At 42.8% G+C, this 14588-nt stretch overlaps 1 protein-coding gene across 1 annotated transcript in view; it reads right to left on the reverse strand.

Annotated features, from left to right (window-relative positions):
• Sugt1 (SGT1 homolog, MIS12 kinetochore complex assembly cochaperone) overlaps positions 1–10121 on the reverse strand; it is a 39298-nt gene extending 29177 nt beyond the window's left edge. Inside the window, exons 1-5 of the mRNA XM_038310342.2 lie at positions 9954–10121; positions 9809–9866; positions 3423–3513; positions 2027–2096; positions 1261–1331 (exon numbers count right to left, since the gene is read on the reverse strand). Of these exons, the coding sequence (XP_038166270.1) occupies positions 1261–1331; positions 2027–2096; positions 3423–3513; positions 9809–9866; positions 9954–9991 (328 nt within the window). The 5' untranslated portion in view covers positions 9992–10121. The remainder of the gene's footprint in view (positions 1–1260; positions 1332–2026; positions 2097–3422; positions 3514–9808; positions 9867–9953) is intronic.
• Positions 10122–14588: the final 4467 nt, after the last annotated feature.

The following is a 14588-nucleotide window of genomic DNA, read 5'->3' on the forward strand; positions in this document are numbered from 1 at the left end:
AGGGGGCCATTATGGGGTTAGGGAGAAAAAGCTCCCAGGAATTCACAAGGATGAGCACAGCTAAGACTCCTAGCAATAGTGGAGAGGGTGCCTAAACTGGCCTTCCCCTGTAATCAGATTAGTAACCACCCTAAGTGTCATCATAGAACCTGCATCCAGTAAGCAGATGCAGATATCAACAGCCAAGCCCTGGGCTGAGCTCCAGGAGTCCAGCTGAAGAGAGGAAGGTGGGAGTAAATACACAGAGACATCTGACCTGAGCTCACGGGAGCTCATGAACTCTAGACCAACAGCTAGAGAACCTGCATGGACCAACATAGGCCCTGTGACTGTGGGTGACATTGTATAGCTTGGTCTGTTTGTGGGTCCCCTAGCAGTGGGACCAGGATCTGTCCCTGATGCATGAGGTGGCTTTTTGAAACCTATTCCCTATGGTGGGATGCCTTGCTCAGCCTTGATGCAGCGGGGAGGGGCTTGGTGATGCCTCAACTTGATATGACATATTTTGTTGACTCCCATGAGAGGCCTTACCGTTACAGAGGAATGGATGGGGAGGAGGGGTAAGAAAGAAGGTGGAAGAAGGAAAAGGGAGAAGAGGAGGGAGAGGAAACTGTGGTTGGTATGTAAAATAAAAAATTTCATAAAAATTAAAGATAATAACAAAAACAACCAATTACAGCACATTGAATGGTTACATACAGTTTTTAGCTTCTTCCCTTCCTTCCCCTCTTTTCATATATGAGTGTATAGAACATGTATGTGCATGTTTGGAGGTCTGACCTGAAGTCAGCAATCTTTCTCGATTGTTCTTCCTCCTATTCTTTAAAGCAAGTCCTCTCAATTACAGAGCTTGCTATTTGGACTGTCTGCATAGCCAACTTGCTCCAGCCTTCCCAAGCTGAAATCAGGTAAGCTACCATCCCAACCTGGCATTTAAAGGGTTCTAGGGACCCAAACTCCAGCCCTCTTGCTTATACATTATGCACTTTAATGGCTAACCCACTTGCCATAGCTTAATTTTGGTTGCTAATGGCAGAGTAGATCTGTGATTAAAACACTATAATTTAATCAAACTTTAAGTGAATTCAAATTCTAAAATCAACACGAAATAATGTTAATTTTTTTTAACGAAATAATGTTAAAAGGAAGGAAAAGGGTATTGGGTTTCTGGGACAGTAAGATTTTTAACAGAATTTAGTTATGGTATTTAAGATCCAGAAAGGTTATTCATTTATGAAAATGTGTACTTCTAATACTTACTATCTAATTTCTGTCCTTCTGCAAAAGTATCTAACGCAGAAGCATAGTCCTTTTCATGGTATTCACACATCCTGTATGAGAACATTAAAGTCAGATTAATACACGCACATGAAATTATGAAAAACAGCCATCTTTTTTTTTTCTTGTTTTGTTTTTTGAGACAGGGTTTCTCTGTGGAGTTCTGGAGCCTGTCCTGGAACTCACTCTGTAGACCAGGCTGGCCTCGAACTCACAGAGATCCACCTGCCTTTCTCTCTCTCCCTCCCAGGTGCTGGGATTAAAGGCGTGCGCCACCACTGCTCAACAGCAGTTTTCTTTCTAAATAAAGGCACCTTTTACTTTCCAGATGCTGAAAGAGAATTCCAATATATGCTAATACGCCAGAAGGTCTTTTTAGCTACTGTAATATCTAGTGTAATGTTCATTAAAACTCAATTTATTCATTTCAGAACAATCATACAAAATAATTAGTTCAGTTACCTAAATCATGCTTATCAGTAAAAATAAGCAGTGCTTAAAAGCAAACCAAACAGACCACGTTTTGTCCATTATTCCATGTGGCTATCTAGCTCTGAGAGAGAGCACCCATCAGTTCTTCACTGCGGTTACTTCAGTCATCGTCACATTAAAATCACACATCACCTCACACTTCAGGTAGAATACTAACCGAAGGTAGTACTGCGTGGCTACAACATATATAAAGAGCTTACAACAAATTTACTTATCAATACCTAGAATAGCCCAAACCCAGGAGTTAATTACATACCCTTTCCTAAGGATAGCAGTAGGATTATTAGGATTGAGTTCAAGAGACTTCTTTACATCAGCAATACCATCTATATTTGAAAAGAAAAGGTTGTTTAGTCAGGTGTTTACAGACCTAGCATACAGCACACACAAGCATGAATCAGCGACAACACAATGGCTCAGCAGTTAAGAATGCTTGTCGTCAAACTGGACAACATAAATCCAATGCCCAGAGCTCACACGGCAGGATGAGAATGGACTCCAAGCTGTCCTCTGCCTTCCACATGTGTACTGTGGCACTCATAAACTGCCATACAGACACAAATAAAATAATGTAAAACAAATATACCAATATTTAATTTTAACCTCTTAAATTGATGAAAGACAAATGGCTTTAAATAAGGAGAAACCAATCCAAGATAAAATGAACTACTACTTTCATATTTTCCTTTTGGTCTAATATTTGGTTTCCTTCTTTAAAAAGAAATGTACTAAATAGTGTATGTGTCAATCTGTCTGTCCACAGAGTTCAGATCCCAGGGAGGCCAGAGATCCATCTGCTGGAGCTGGAGTTATCGGCCGTTGCGAGCAGCCCTAACATTGCGAGCAGCCCTACATGGGTGCTGAGAACAGAACTCAGGCCCTCTATAAAGAGCAGTTTCCATTCCTTTAACTGCTGAGGCCTCTTTCCAACCCTCTTTAGGTTTCCTCCTTAAAGCTCATCTGTCATCAGTAAATAAAGCTACGTCCCAAAGCTCATCTCCTCTTCTCATTAACAATATACGTAACACTGAATTCTTGCCCCCCAGCCACGCTCAAGTTTTTAAAGTTACATAACTCCAGAAATATATTCATTCTTATTAAAAATTGCTAACACAAGGAATATGACTCAAATAGTGTATTAATAAATGAAGCATTATTCATCACTGAATACAGCCACAATGAATGACATCTTCATAAATCTGTCCACTGAAGAAAAGACATCTAACTGTTAAATCAAGTTATTCAGCAGGTTTATCTCATGAAAAACCATGTTAAAATCCTCAAAGATGGTGCTGGGGAGATGGCTCAGCTGGGGAAAGCCTTCATTTGCAAACACAAAGACCTAAATGCAATCCCCAGGACCCTACTGAAGACTCCAGGTGTAGTCACTTAGAATCAATCCCTGGAGGCTCACGGGACAGCAGTCTAGCCTGCCTGGTGAGCTCCAGGCCATCGAGACATCCTGTCTTAAAGGAGACAGGACAGCTTTCCCGAGTGCACCCAAGGTTATCTATCCTCAAGCTCCACACACATGCAAGGGTGACCACAGGCACACACGGACACATCCACTAAGACTCCATTTTGACATTCTAACTTGCGCAGAATATATAAGTAAACTACAGACTGACAAGATAGTTGGCAAGAAACGTTACCACGATATTTCCCAAGAAGAATGTGACAATAAGCTCTCTGACAGTAATACTGTGCATCGTCTGGATTCTGTTCCAAAGCCTTAGTCAGCTCCTACAAACAGAAACAGTGGAAGGTCAGTAAACAGTGTGTAAAGCCATCAAATTCTAATGAAAACAGAACTGCAAATCAAACAACCTATGAGCGCAAGCTATTTGGAGAAAACGGAAGGAAACAAATTTAGAGTTTGTCACTATTAAGGATCACTATTTCTCACTTTAAGAGTTCAATAAATAGTAATTATTATCATTTATTCAAAAAAAAAACTCAGCTGATACACAGACCAACTCAGCTTTCCTCCTCATTTGGAGAAGGCCAAAATACTATATAGAATTTTAGGAGCCCAGAAAATGTAAAATTCGCCAGGTGGTGGTGGCGCACGCCTTTAAACCCAGCACTTGGTTCAATCTAGAGTTCATGGGGTTAAAAGAATGAGTGAACATACAACCAACTGGCAATCCCTATCAATTCCAGAAAACCAAAATAGGTTCAACATTCTACTCAAAGCCCAGATAAAATCCCACAGATAACTCAGTAAGAGCTAGCATTAGAGAGATGAAAATGTTCACTGCCCTGGGTAGTCATAGTAGTCACACAGCAGCTGGACCATTAGCAATGCAAGAAAACATCACATGTCAATAAGGCCAATGCCAAATGCAGACAAAAACACTGATTCTCTGTTCAATGCACCCACGCAATAGCTTTTATAAGATGTATTTAAACAGCCACTAAGCATGGACTCATTTAATCTACTGATTTCCAAAACCAATATATACCAGAAAATCAAAATAGACATAAAACCAGGATGGGTGGGTGATAGCTTGATTGGCGGAGGGCTTGCTTTGCAAGCATAAGTCTTAGGTTCAACACTTGGCACCTACAAAACTGGATGTGGTAGCATATGCCGGTTATCCCCGCGCTGGTGAGTTTCCTGTGGGAAGTTCAAGGTCCTCCTCTGCTACATAGCAAGTTACAGATCAGCTTGGTTTTCATGAGACCTTGTCTGGCAAAAAAAATAAACAAACCAAAAAACATACCTATAATCATACACTTCGGGACTGAAAAAGCATGGGATAAAACTGGACTCTCTGAACATGGCAAACAATGAGGGCTGCTGAGAAGCCAAGGACAATGGCACTGGGTTTTGATTCTACTGCATGTACTGGCTTTGTGGGAGCCTAGCCTATTTGGATGCTCACCTTCCTAGACCTGGATGAAGGGGGGAGGACCTTGGACTTCCCACAGGGCAGGGAACCCTGACTGCTCTTCGGACTGGAGAGGGAGGGGGAGGGGAGTGGGGAAAGGGGAAGGGAAATGGGAGGCGGGGAGGAGGCAGAAATTTAATAATAAAAAATAAATAAATTAAAAAAATCATACACTTCGAAGACAATACAAGTATCTAATCCAATGAGTAACATCAACCCCTTTGCTGTGTCTCTGAACAAAGCTTTCCAACTATGTCAAGCCAAAGTCCAGGTCCTTCCACAAGGCTCTTCTTAGCAGGACATCCTACAGCCTTACATCTCTAACACTGTCTTACTTTTCCCCCAGATCACTCATGTCCAACCAAGATCACCGAGCAGCCCCTAAAATCTATTGCTTCATCTGGCTAGGATAGCTGTTCTCAACCTGTGGGTTGCAACCACCTTGGGGTCAAATAATTCTTTCACAAGGTCACCGAAGACCATCGGAATACAGTGTTTACATCACGATTCATAACAGCAGCAAAAGTACAGTTAGGAAGTAGCAACAAAAGGTAATTTTATAGTTAGGGGGTCACCACAACATGAGGATCTTTGTTAAAGGGTCAAGGCTTGGGAGGACTGGGAACCATTGGACTAGAGTGTTCTCTTTCCAGGGGGACACAGAAAATTCATTTTCTTACTTCCTTAGTGACAGAACTGTACCAGAGACTAGATTCAAATCCAGGTCTGTCAAGCCCCAGAGCGGAACTTACAGTCACTGGACTCCAAGATTCTCTCCAACCTCACCTGCACTGACATTTTCTAGAATTTTGAAATTCCTGGGTTAAATAAATCCTGTACCTAATTTTCAAAACAATTTTGAAAATAGCAAATGAGCTGGGTATAGTGGCACATGCCTTCAATCCCAGTACAGGGGCAGTGGTAGGGATCTCTGAGTTCTAGACCAGCCAGGTCTATAGAGAATTTGAAGATGGCCAGGGCTTACACAGAGAAATCTTGTCTCAAAAAGTCGAGAGAAAAAGAAAAGGAATATTATTTCCAAAAAAGTTTTGATGTCAAGATCAAATTCAAAAAAGTATTTTTAAATATTATATAAGACATAACCCAGACAGCAGGTTGAAGGAAAAATATTTTTAATATACTTTTTTTTTCCTATAAAGGTGGATCAGTAGGCAGAGTGCTTCCCTACTGGATACAAAACCCATCTTACACCTGAATTCCATCTCACACCTGAAAGAATGGCCAAGATCAAAAACACTGATGACAACTTATGCTGGAGGGAATGCAAGCTGGTACAACCCCTTTGGATGTCAGTGTGGAGATTTCTCAGAAAATTAGGAAACAACCTTCCTCAAGACCCAGTAATACCACTTTTTGGTATATAGCCAAAGGATGCTCAATCATGCCACAAGGACATGTGCTCAACTATGTTCATAGCAGCATTGTTTGTCATAGCCAGAACCTAGAAACAACCTAAATGCCCCTTGATCGAAGAATGGATTGGAAAAATGTGGTACATTTACACAATGGAGTACTACACAGCAGAAAAAATAACGACAGCTTGAATTTTTCAGGTAAATGGATGGAGCTAGAAAACATTATTTTGAGTGAGGTAACCCAGACACAGAAAAACAATTATCACATGTACTCACTCATAGGTGGTTTTTAAACATAAAGCAAAGAAAACCAGCCTACAAACCACAATTCCAGAGAACTTAGACAACAATGTGACCCCTAAGAGGGACTTACATAGATCTAATCTATATGGGAAGTAGAAAGTAGAAAAAGACAAGCTCTCCTGAGTAAATTGGGAGCATGGGGACCATGGGGGAGGGTTGAAGGGGGAGGGAAGAGGCAGGGAGGGGAGCAGAGAAAAATGTAGAGCTCAATAAATCGAAAATATTAATAAAATATCAATAATTTTTTTAAAAAAAACTGGGTATGACACAGGATGCATGGGGAGTGAGAAGTTCAAGGTCATCATCAGCTACATATGAGTTGAGGCTAGCCTGGGATATGCAAAACCCTGTCTCAATAAATAATTAAGACTTTGAAACTGGGGTTGGTAGGCCAGGTACTTAGCATACAAGAGGAAAGGAGTTCAAATCCCAGCAAGGCTGTCAAAAAAAATTTTTTTCATTAAGACTAGCTCTTAGTAAATTTTCAATTTTTTTCTTTTTTCTTTTTGAGACAGTATTTCTCTGTAGCTTTTGGAGCCTGTCCTAGAACTAGCTCTTGTAGACTAGGCTGGCCTCAAGCTCACAGAGATCCTCCTGCCTCCCGAGTGCTGGGATTAAAGGCATGCGCCAACACTACCCAGCCAAATATTTAAAAATTTTAAGCCCTTTTAAAATGCTACTTAAGGTTCAAAGAACATCTCAGTATGTCTCCATCTGGCTCCTCCTCTTTTCCTCAGGAACGGAGCTACTTTCTAAGCCCAGAGATAGAGCATCATTCTATTAAAGCCATTCAGCACTGCTAGGGAAGAAAACACCAGAACCGATCAGAACTGATTACCACACAGTTATCAATCTCAGCTGAGCTCTCCACAAAGCTCCTTCCCAGTCAACTACTAGTTGGTACAGCACAGGTCCCCAGTCCTCTCCCGGCAGATGACCTTGATCCCTTGAAACCAGACACCTGTAGCTCCCAAGCTTTTTTGCTTTGAGCAAGGTAACCTTTTCACTCTTTGCTTCAACTCCCTACTGAGCAAAATGTAGAGAAGGCTAGTGTTGCAAGAACCAAGGAGGAGAGCTTGCCCATCATGAGTAGACACCGCTGTCGTACCTAGCTTAGATTTACACAGGAAAGCCAGTTCCGCTCAACAGAGTTCATTTCAGGTGAACTCTAAAGAAAAAAGCATTCCCAAGTAAAATGAGATATAGGTCAAGTATATTTTGGGAAAAAGAAGTAGAACTGAGCTGGAAGCATTTGCAACAGTGTAGCTCTATAGAGAGAAAAGAAGCTCCAAGGTGTTCCCCTCACCAGGAGCCCTGCAGGCCATTATCAGGAATCTGGCCCGTCAGTGTGAAGGAAAGTCATGGAAAGTTTTAGTAAAGAAGTAACATGATCCAACTTATACTTTAAAACTGTCATTCTGGCTACTGTGTCATTAACACAGCAAAACAAAGCAAAGACCAGAAACAGTGTCAGGTTCCCCCAAGGTATTCCTTTCACCAAAGTCAGGCATTTAGACAAAAGGTGGCATTTTCTCAGAGGCTTGAAGATAGTTACTACTTGCTAAAGAGAGTCATCCACATCTCTGGCAAAAAGGACTTAAGGTTTGGCATTTTAGTCAAGGTCAATGCTAACTTCAAGGCTTCCTACTCACAAACCCCCACCCCAGTCCACAGGCTCCTGTCCTCCCAGGTACCCATTCCCCACATAACACACAGACACAAACTCTCTCTCATTATCTCTCTCTCATTATCTCTCTCTCTCTCCCTCTCTCTCCTTGCTTCTTCCCCCTCTCTTTCTGCTTTGCCTTGGCAGTTTAGAATAAACTTTTCCCCCTTTCACTCACAGAGTGGCTATTTTGGTTTCTTTACTGAACTCATTTTCATCAAACAGAAAAATTAATACATAAGTCCAGAATGTGTAGTAGCCACTACAGTTACAGAATTAAAGGAATACATTAGAAGGAGCAGCATTTGCCAATGATCCTAGGGTTTTGGGGGCAGCCTAGATCTGTTCCCAGCACTCAATAAGCATTCAATAATTCAATAATTACTCATTTCTTTCTTTCTCAGTCCTCCCCATATTCTCTTTTGCTTTTACTGCTTTGGCAAAAAGAAAAAAACACATTTGCTTCCAGTTTTAATCTCAAAGTCACTAACACCTTGTTTTCTTTTTTTTTTAAAGATTTTATTTATTTATTATGTATACAGTATTCCGCCTCCATGTACACTGGCATGCCAGAAGAGGGCACCAGATCTCATTGTAGATAGTTGTGAGCTCCCATGAGGTTGCAGGGAATTGAACTCAGGATTTCTGGAGGAGCAGCCTAAGTTCTCTGAGCCACCTCTCCAGCCTCACCTTGTTTTCTTTGTTTGGTTTTTCCAGGCAGGGTTTCTCTGAACAACCTTGGCTGTCCAGGAACTCACTCAGTAGGCTGGCCAGAACTCAGATCTTTCTCACCTGCCTCTCTCTCTCTCCCAAATATTGGGATTAAAGGCATGCACCACCAGCACCCAGTTTGCTACTCAACAATCTGATGATCACTCAGTGAAGCTGATAATACAAAACCAAGCTTGAAACATTCAAGCAACAGGGTAGCTCTACTAGGTGGCTACTATCTTGAAAAGTGATTTCTCTTGGGCTCCTTTTTCCAGCGTGATTCTTAGAGCTCTAAAGTGTCAAGCAAGGTTTCACAAAACCAAGGTTAGCTTCAATTGACATTGAGGCTGAGGATGACCTTGAATTTCTGACCCTCACAGTCAGTACCCTCAGGAGTACTGGGATTACAGGGCTTGTGCCACCATACTTGCTATGTCCTAACAACTCTCTCCAGACCAGTCAGTGCTCCTAATCAAGATCCTTAGAAAAATCGTTTGCTCCAGACTTTACCTGTCCAAAGGCAACACACACAAATATTAAAAATTCAGGCAGGGTTTAGTGGTGTATCCCAAGCGCTCACGGGATCCAAAGTTTGAGGCCAGACTAGGTATACAAACGCGTTTTTATAAACAACTGCGTTAAGAAAAAGGGCAGACAGACATCTGTAAAGTTTCAGGCACAGAAGCAAAAATGTTCTTTAGTAAATTTCGTCAATTAAGGGCATTTAACAGCACCTGGCATAGGCAACCAAAACTGTCAAATTAAAAAATGGTACATTAAGCCCTACCTTCGCCCTTTCCTTGATCATAAACGCCAGAAAAAGAGGTCGCTTCAGGCCAATCACAGATGGCAACTAAGTGTCCAAGAAATAAATCGGAGGGAGGTGCCTAAGTCTGGGGAGTGAAGGGCAAGATGGGTGGCAAAGGGGTCACTAGGGGACAAAGAACTGGATCTCGGGTTCTTAATATTGGGAATGAGACACATTGAAAATTGTAGTTTTGGTCCCACGAAGGTAAAGATGGAAAGAGGCGGGGTCTAAAGGAACCCAACAGTCCCAGGGCGAATGGAGCAGAAATGAGCTCACTCACCTCTAACGCCGCCTGGGGGTCCTCGTCGATCAGAGCATCTGAGAAGCTCTGGAAAAACCTGCCAGGAAAACAAGGACTTCAGCAGGGCTCACTAACCAAGGAAATAATAGTAAGACAAACAGCAAAGGTGAAGAAAATCACGCACCGCTGGGACGTTGCAGATCCTGCTGCAGCTGCCGCCATCCCTAAGAACCACTAAAGCTTCGGCCCGAGCGTTTTCTACCTTGGTTACCAGCTCTGCCGCCGCCCAGGGGGGGGAAACTTCTAAAGAAACACCAACAGAGCTTCCGTCCTCGGCAGCCAATCAGCAGGCGCGCAGCAGGCGGCCGCGGAAAAGGAGGCGAAGGGCGGGCAGGTGGGCGCGGGGCCCGCTGGGAAAGAGGAGGAAACGCTCTCCGGCCACGCCCCCGACCGGTGACGCGCGCCAGGTCCCGCCCCGGAGGCGTGGCCAGGAAGCCCGCACCCCGCCGCCTTCCCCGGGGAGTTCGTGTGCGGCTTGCAGGACCCCTGGTATTGCCTCAGAACCCCGCTGTAAGGCACCGGGGTCGGTCGGGGGAGTTCGCGGCTCCGTTAAAATGTACCACGTTAAGTAAGCTCCGTTTTCTCCGGTTTCCATCATGGCTCCCGCAGGCGGCCAAGCTGCGCGTGACGTCATTCGCGACTGCCTGGTCTTTTCCGGCCGCAGAGCCGGGTATGGCGCATGAATTCGTATGGCGGTCAGCGGGGAACTCCTGACGGGCTGGCTCGCCGGAAGTCGCTCTACCGACACGCAGGGTGGTATTTTCTACCTCGCCACACCCCAAACTTCCTTTTCGGCATTCCAAACCAAGAAAAGCCTGTTTTGAAAGCACCGGGTGGATGGAAGTTGTCCTAAATTGTCTTAGTGATGCCATGTGTTCTAACTACCCGGTCAGTCCTCCCCTCCCGCCCTCGCCGTCCTTAGAGGCAAACGTCAGACGGGGAAGCTTCCTGCAAGGTCCTTGAGGGGAAGTGGTAATGGGCAACAGGAAGGAGTGGGAGTGAGAGGCTCAACAGAGCAAGTAACAGAATTAAAGTATGCACTGCATCCGCACTGCAGATGAGAATTGATTTAAGAGCTGTTAATAGGCCCCGAAAGTCATTTTACAAAATGGATGAAGAGGTGGTCGATGGCTTCCTTAAACATGATGTGAGACCCCAGTTTGGAAACATGAGAGTCAATGAAGAAAAAAATTACAGTTCAGGCATTTGCTTACATATCTTCACTGTTAAATTCGCCCATTCTTCTGACTTTTAACTCAAAGAAGCCAAACTTATTCTTCCCCGCCTTTCTAGTACTTTTCTCCAATAAAGGCCAAAATCCTCTGCATGTTTGCCGTCTGGGCAATCGATCCTGGGCAATCCCACTTTTTTTTTTTTTAAAGGCGGTGGTGGCGCAGGTCTTTAATCCCAGCACGGGGAGGTGGGTGGGGGGCAGAGGCAGGCGAATCTACGAGTTCAAGGCCAGCCTGGTCTGCTAGAGCTAGTTCCAGGGCAGGCTCCAAAGCTACAGAGAAACCCTGTCTCAATAAACCAAAAAAAAAAAAAAAAAATACAAAAACACCGGCTACTCACCCCGTGCAGCTGCAAAAAGGAGGGGGGGGGGTGGCATTTGAAAATACAAGGAGCTGGGCAATGGTGGAGCACACCTTTAATCCCAGCACTGGAGAGGCAGAGGCAGGTGAATCTATGTGAGTTCAAAGCCAGCCTGGTCTACAAAGCAAGTACCAGGACAGGCTCCAAAGCTAGAGAAATCCTGTCTCAAAAAACCAACCAAAAAAAAAAAAAAAAAAAAAAAAAAACCCAAAAATCAAGTATTTTGCCGGGCGGTAGTGGCGCGGGCCTTTAATCCCAACACTTGGGAGGCAGAGGCAGGCAGATCTCTTGAGAGTTCGATGCCAGCCTGGTCTACAGGAGCTAGTTCCAGGACAGTCTCCAAAGCTACAGAGAAACCCTGTCTCGAAAAAAACCGAAGGGAAAGAAGAAAGGAGGAAGGAGGGAGGGAGGGAGGGAGGGAGGGAGGAAGGAAGGAAGGAAGGAAGGAAGGAAGGAAGGAAGGAAGGAAAAGAAAGAAAAAGGAAACGTGAGCCGTATTCAAGTTGGAGAAACAAAAGAGTACATGGATTAAGTATGTGCCTGGTCATCAAGAGATAGAGGTGTAGAATACTAAAAAGTTTAAAGTGTTACAAATTTGCAGGCTGTAGACATTTCCCACCTGTGTTGTGAATGAATAGTTTGAGAGGGAAAGAGAAGTGTTGATACTAGATAACTGGGAAACAAATCTGAATCCACTGTTGTAAAACGGAAGAAGAAGGTGTGAGAGAGACTTGAGGCAGAGTAGGGCCCGGTGGCCACTAAACTGAAAGAGGTGCAGGTTTCTAGATTGAGTTAATGGTGAGCAGTTAGAGTTAGCTGAAATTGAAGCTGAGCAGGTTTGTAAGGGAAAGGAGAGAGCTGCAATTTGGATCTTTTGAGTTGAAAGTGTTTCAAAGGTTTTTTTGTGTGCCCAGCCTACACTAAGCTATAAAGGAACAGATGTGTAAAGAAAGATGAGAATTGGCTTTTGCATAAACATCTTTAAAGCAAATGCTGGTTTTCACTTTACAGTGCTCTGTATGGTTGGATGTGAATTATTTCTTGGATACCTTGTGCCAGCTGTCATCTCATTCTCGTAATATTGTCTGAAACAAGTTTAATGCTAACAATTTATGATTAGTTCTTTTGTGTCACATGTAAAACTGCCTATTCAAAAGCTATGGAAAGATTTTCTTTTAAATCTTTCACTTTCAACATTTAAGTTTATTGTTTATATACTTTGACAACTTTTGTAAAAGTATAACAGTAGAGATAAAAGTTCATTTTCTCCTCCATACAGACACCAGCTAATCCAAAGCCAAAACCACTTACTGAAAGTATCATTTCCCCTTATTTTTTTTTCCTGGAGGGACAGCCATGGGTGCTGCGAATCTAGCTCTTTTTTTGGTTGTGAGCCTAGCCTTTAACGGCTGAGCCATCCCTCCAGGTCATCCCCTTAAATTTGATGACAAACTTATTGCTCTGTTTAAAATTCAAGGCATCTTCTTGGAAATAGGTGTGCCAGACCTACCAGCACATTCATTTAGAATTTTTCTAGACTCTAAAATTGTAAATTTCTGTGCCTATTAAATGGCTCAGTCTCAAGTATATTTTTTATAGTAGCACAAATGAACTGCTGTCTTTCTATGCAGTGAAAAACTCTACTAACCTAATTTAAAAGATTGTTTGGTCTGGTGAGGTGGCTCAGCTGGCAAAAGCATGTGTTATATAAGCCTGGATGATGTAGAATTCCCCTACGTATGCTCTGAATATGTTTTATTACCATTATTTATTAAAGAAGCTATTTTGGCCAATGGCTTAGTAAAGCCAGGAGAGAAATCTGAACAGAGATAAAGCAGGAGGAGTCAAAGACGCCATGTAGCTGCCCAAGGAGAAAGATGCCAGCCGCTAGCACCAGTAGGCCACAAACTCATAGTGACTCACAGATAGAAGTGAGTTAATTTAAGATGGAAGATTTAGCTAGAAATATGCATAAGCTATTGGCCAAACAATGTTGTTATTAACATAGTTTCTGAATGACTATTCACAGCCAGACAGCCAGGAAATGAATGAGCAAACTGCCTGCACCTGGAAAACTGAGTTTGCTCTCCAGGACTTAGATCAAGGTGGATGGAGAGAACCAACTCCACAAAGTTATTTTTTGACACATGCTCTGTATCTACCTGTCTGTTTGTCTATCATCTATCTCTATATATGTCATCTATCTCTGTTTATATTTGTATCTATATATCATCTATCTCTCCATGTATCTCTCTTGCTCTCTCACACAAAAAACATAAACACACACACACACACATTAAGATTTGGTTGAGGTGAGTTTTGTGACACACTTTTAATCTGTACTTGTGAGACTGAGGCAGGATTACCGAGAGTGTAAGGTCAGCTTGTGCTAAATAGTAAATACAAGGTCAGACAGAGATGTACATTGAGACCCTCTCTTTTAAAAAAAAAAAAGTTTTCTTCAAGTTGTTGATAATTTACTAATATTACATACCTATAAAATTTTATTGGTATGCTGGAGAGATGGCTCAGAGGTTAAGAGCATTGCACACACCCATCTATAACTCCAGTCTCAGGGTACACAACACCTGGCTTCTGTAGGCATTTCACAAATGTGGTGCATCTATGTATGGATATATACATGGATTAAACATGCAGACAAAATACATTGTGGTTTGAAAGAGAATGCCCCCCAATAGGTTTATAGATTTGCATGCTTGGTCACTGAGGAGTAACACTATTTGAAAGGATTAGGAGGTGTGGCCTTGTTGGGGGAAGTGTGTCACTGTGGGTAGGCTTTGAGGTTTTAAGGGCACAAGACAGACCCAGTGTCTCTCTCTCTTCCTGCTGCCTTCCAATCCAGATGTAGAACTCTCAGATACAATGTATGTATGCTGCCATGCTCCCCGCCATGAGGTGATAGACTAAACCTCTGAAATTATAAGCAAACACCAATTAAATGCTTCCTATTATAAGAGTTGCCATTATCATGGTGTCTTCACAGCAATAGAATACTTAAGGCACACATATACATTAACTGTTTTTAAAAAGTTACATATTGCCAGGCAGTGGTGCATGCCTTTAATTCCAGCACTTGGGAGACACAGGCAAGTGGCTCTCCATGAGTTGAGGACAGCCTGGTCAACAGAACAAGTTCTAGGACAAC

Source organism: Arvicola amphibius, chromosome 13, assembly GCF_903992535.2.
Source record: "Arvicola amphibius chromosome 13, mArvAmp1.2, whole genome shotgun sequence".
NCBI classification, from domain to species: Eukaryota; Metazoa; Chordata; class Mammalia; order Rodentia; family Cricetidae; genus Arvicola; species Arvicola amphibius.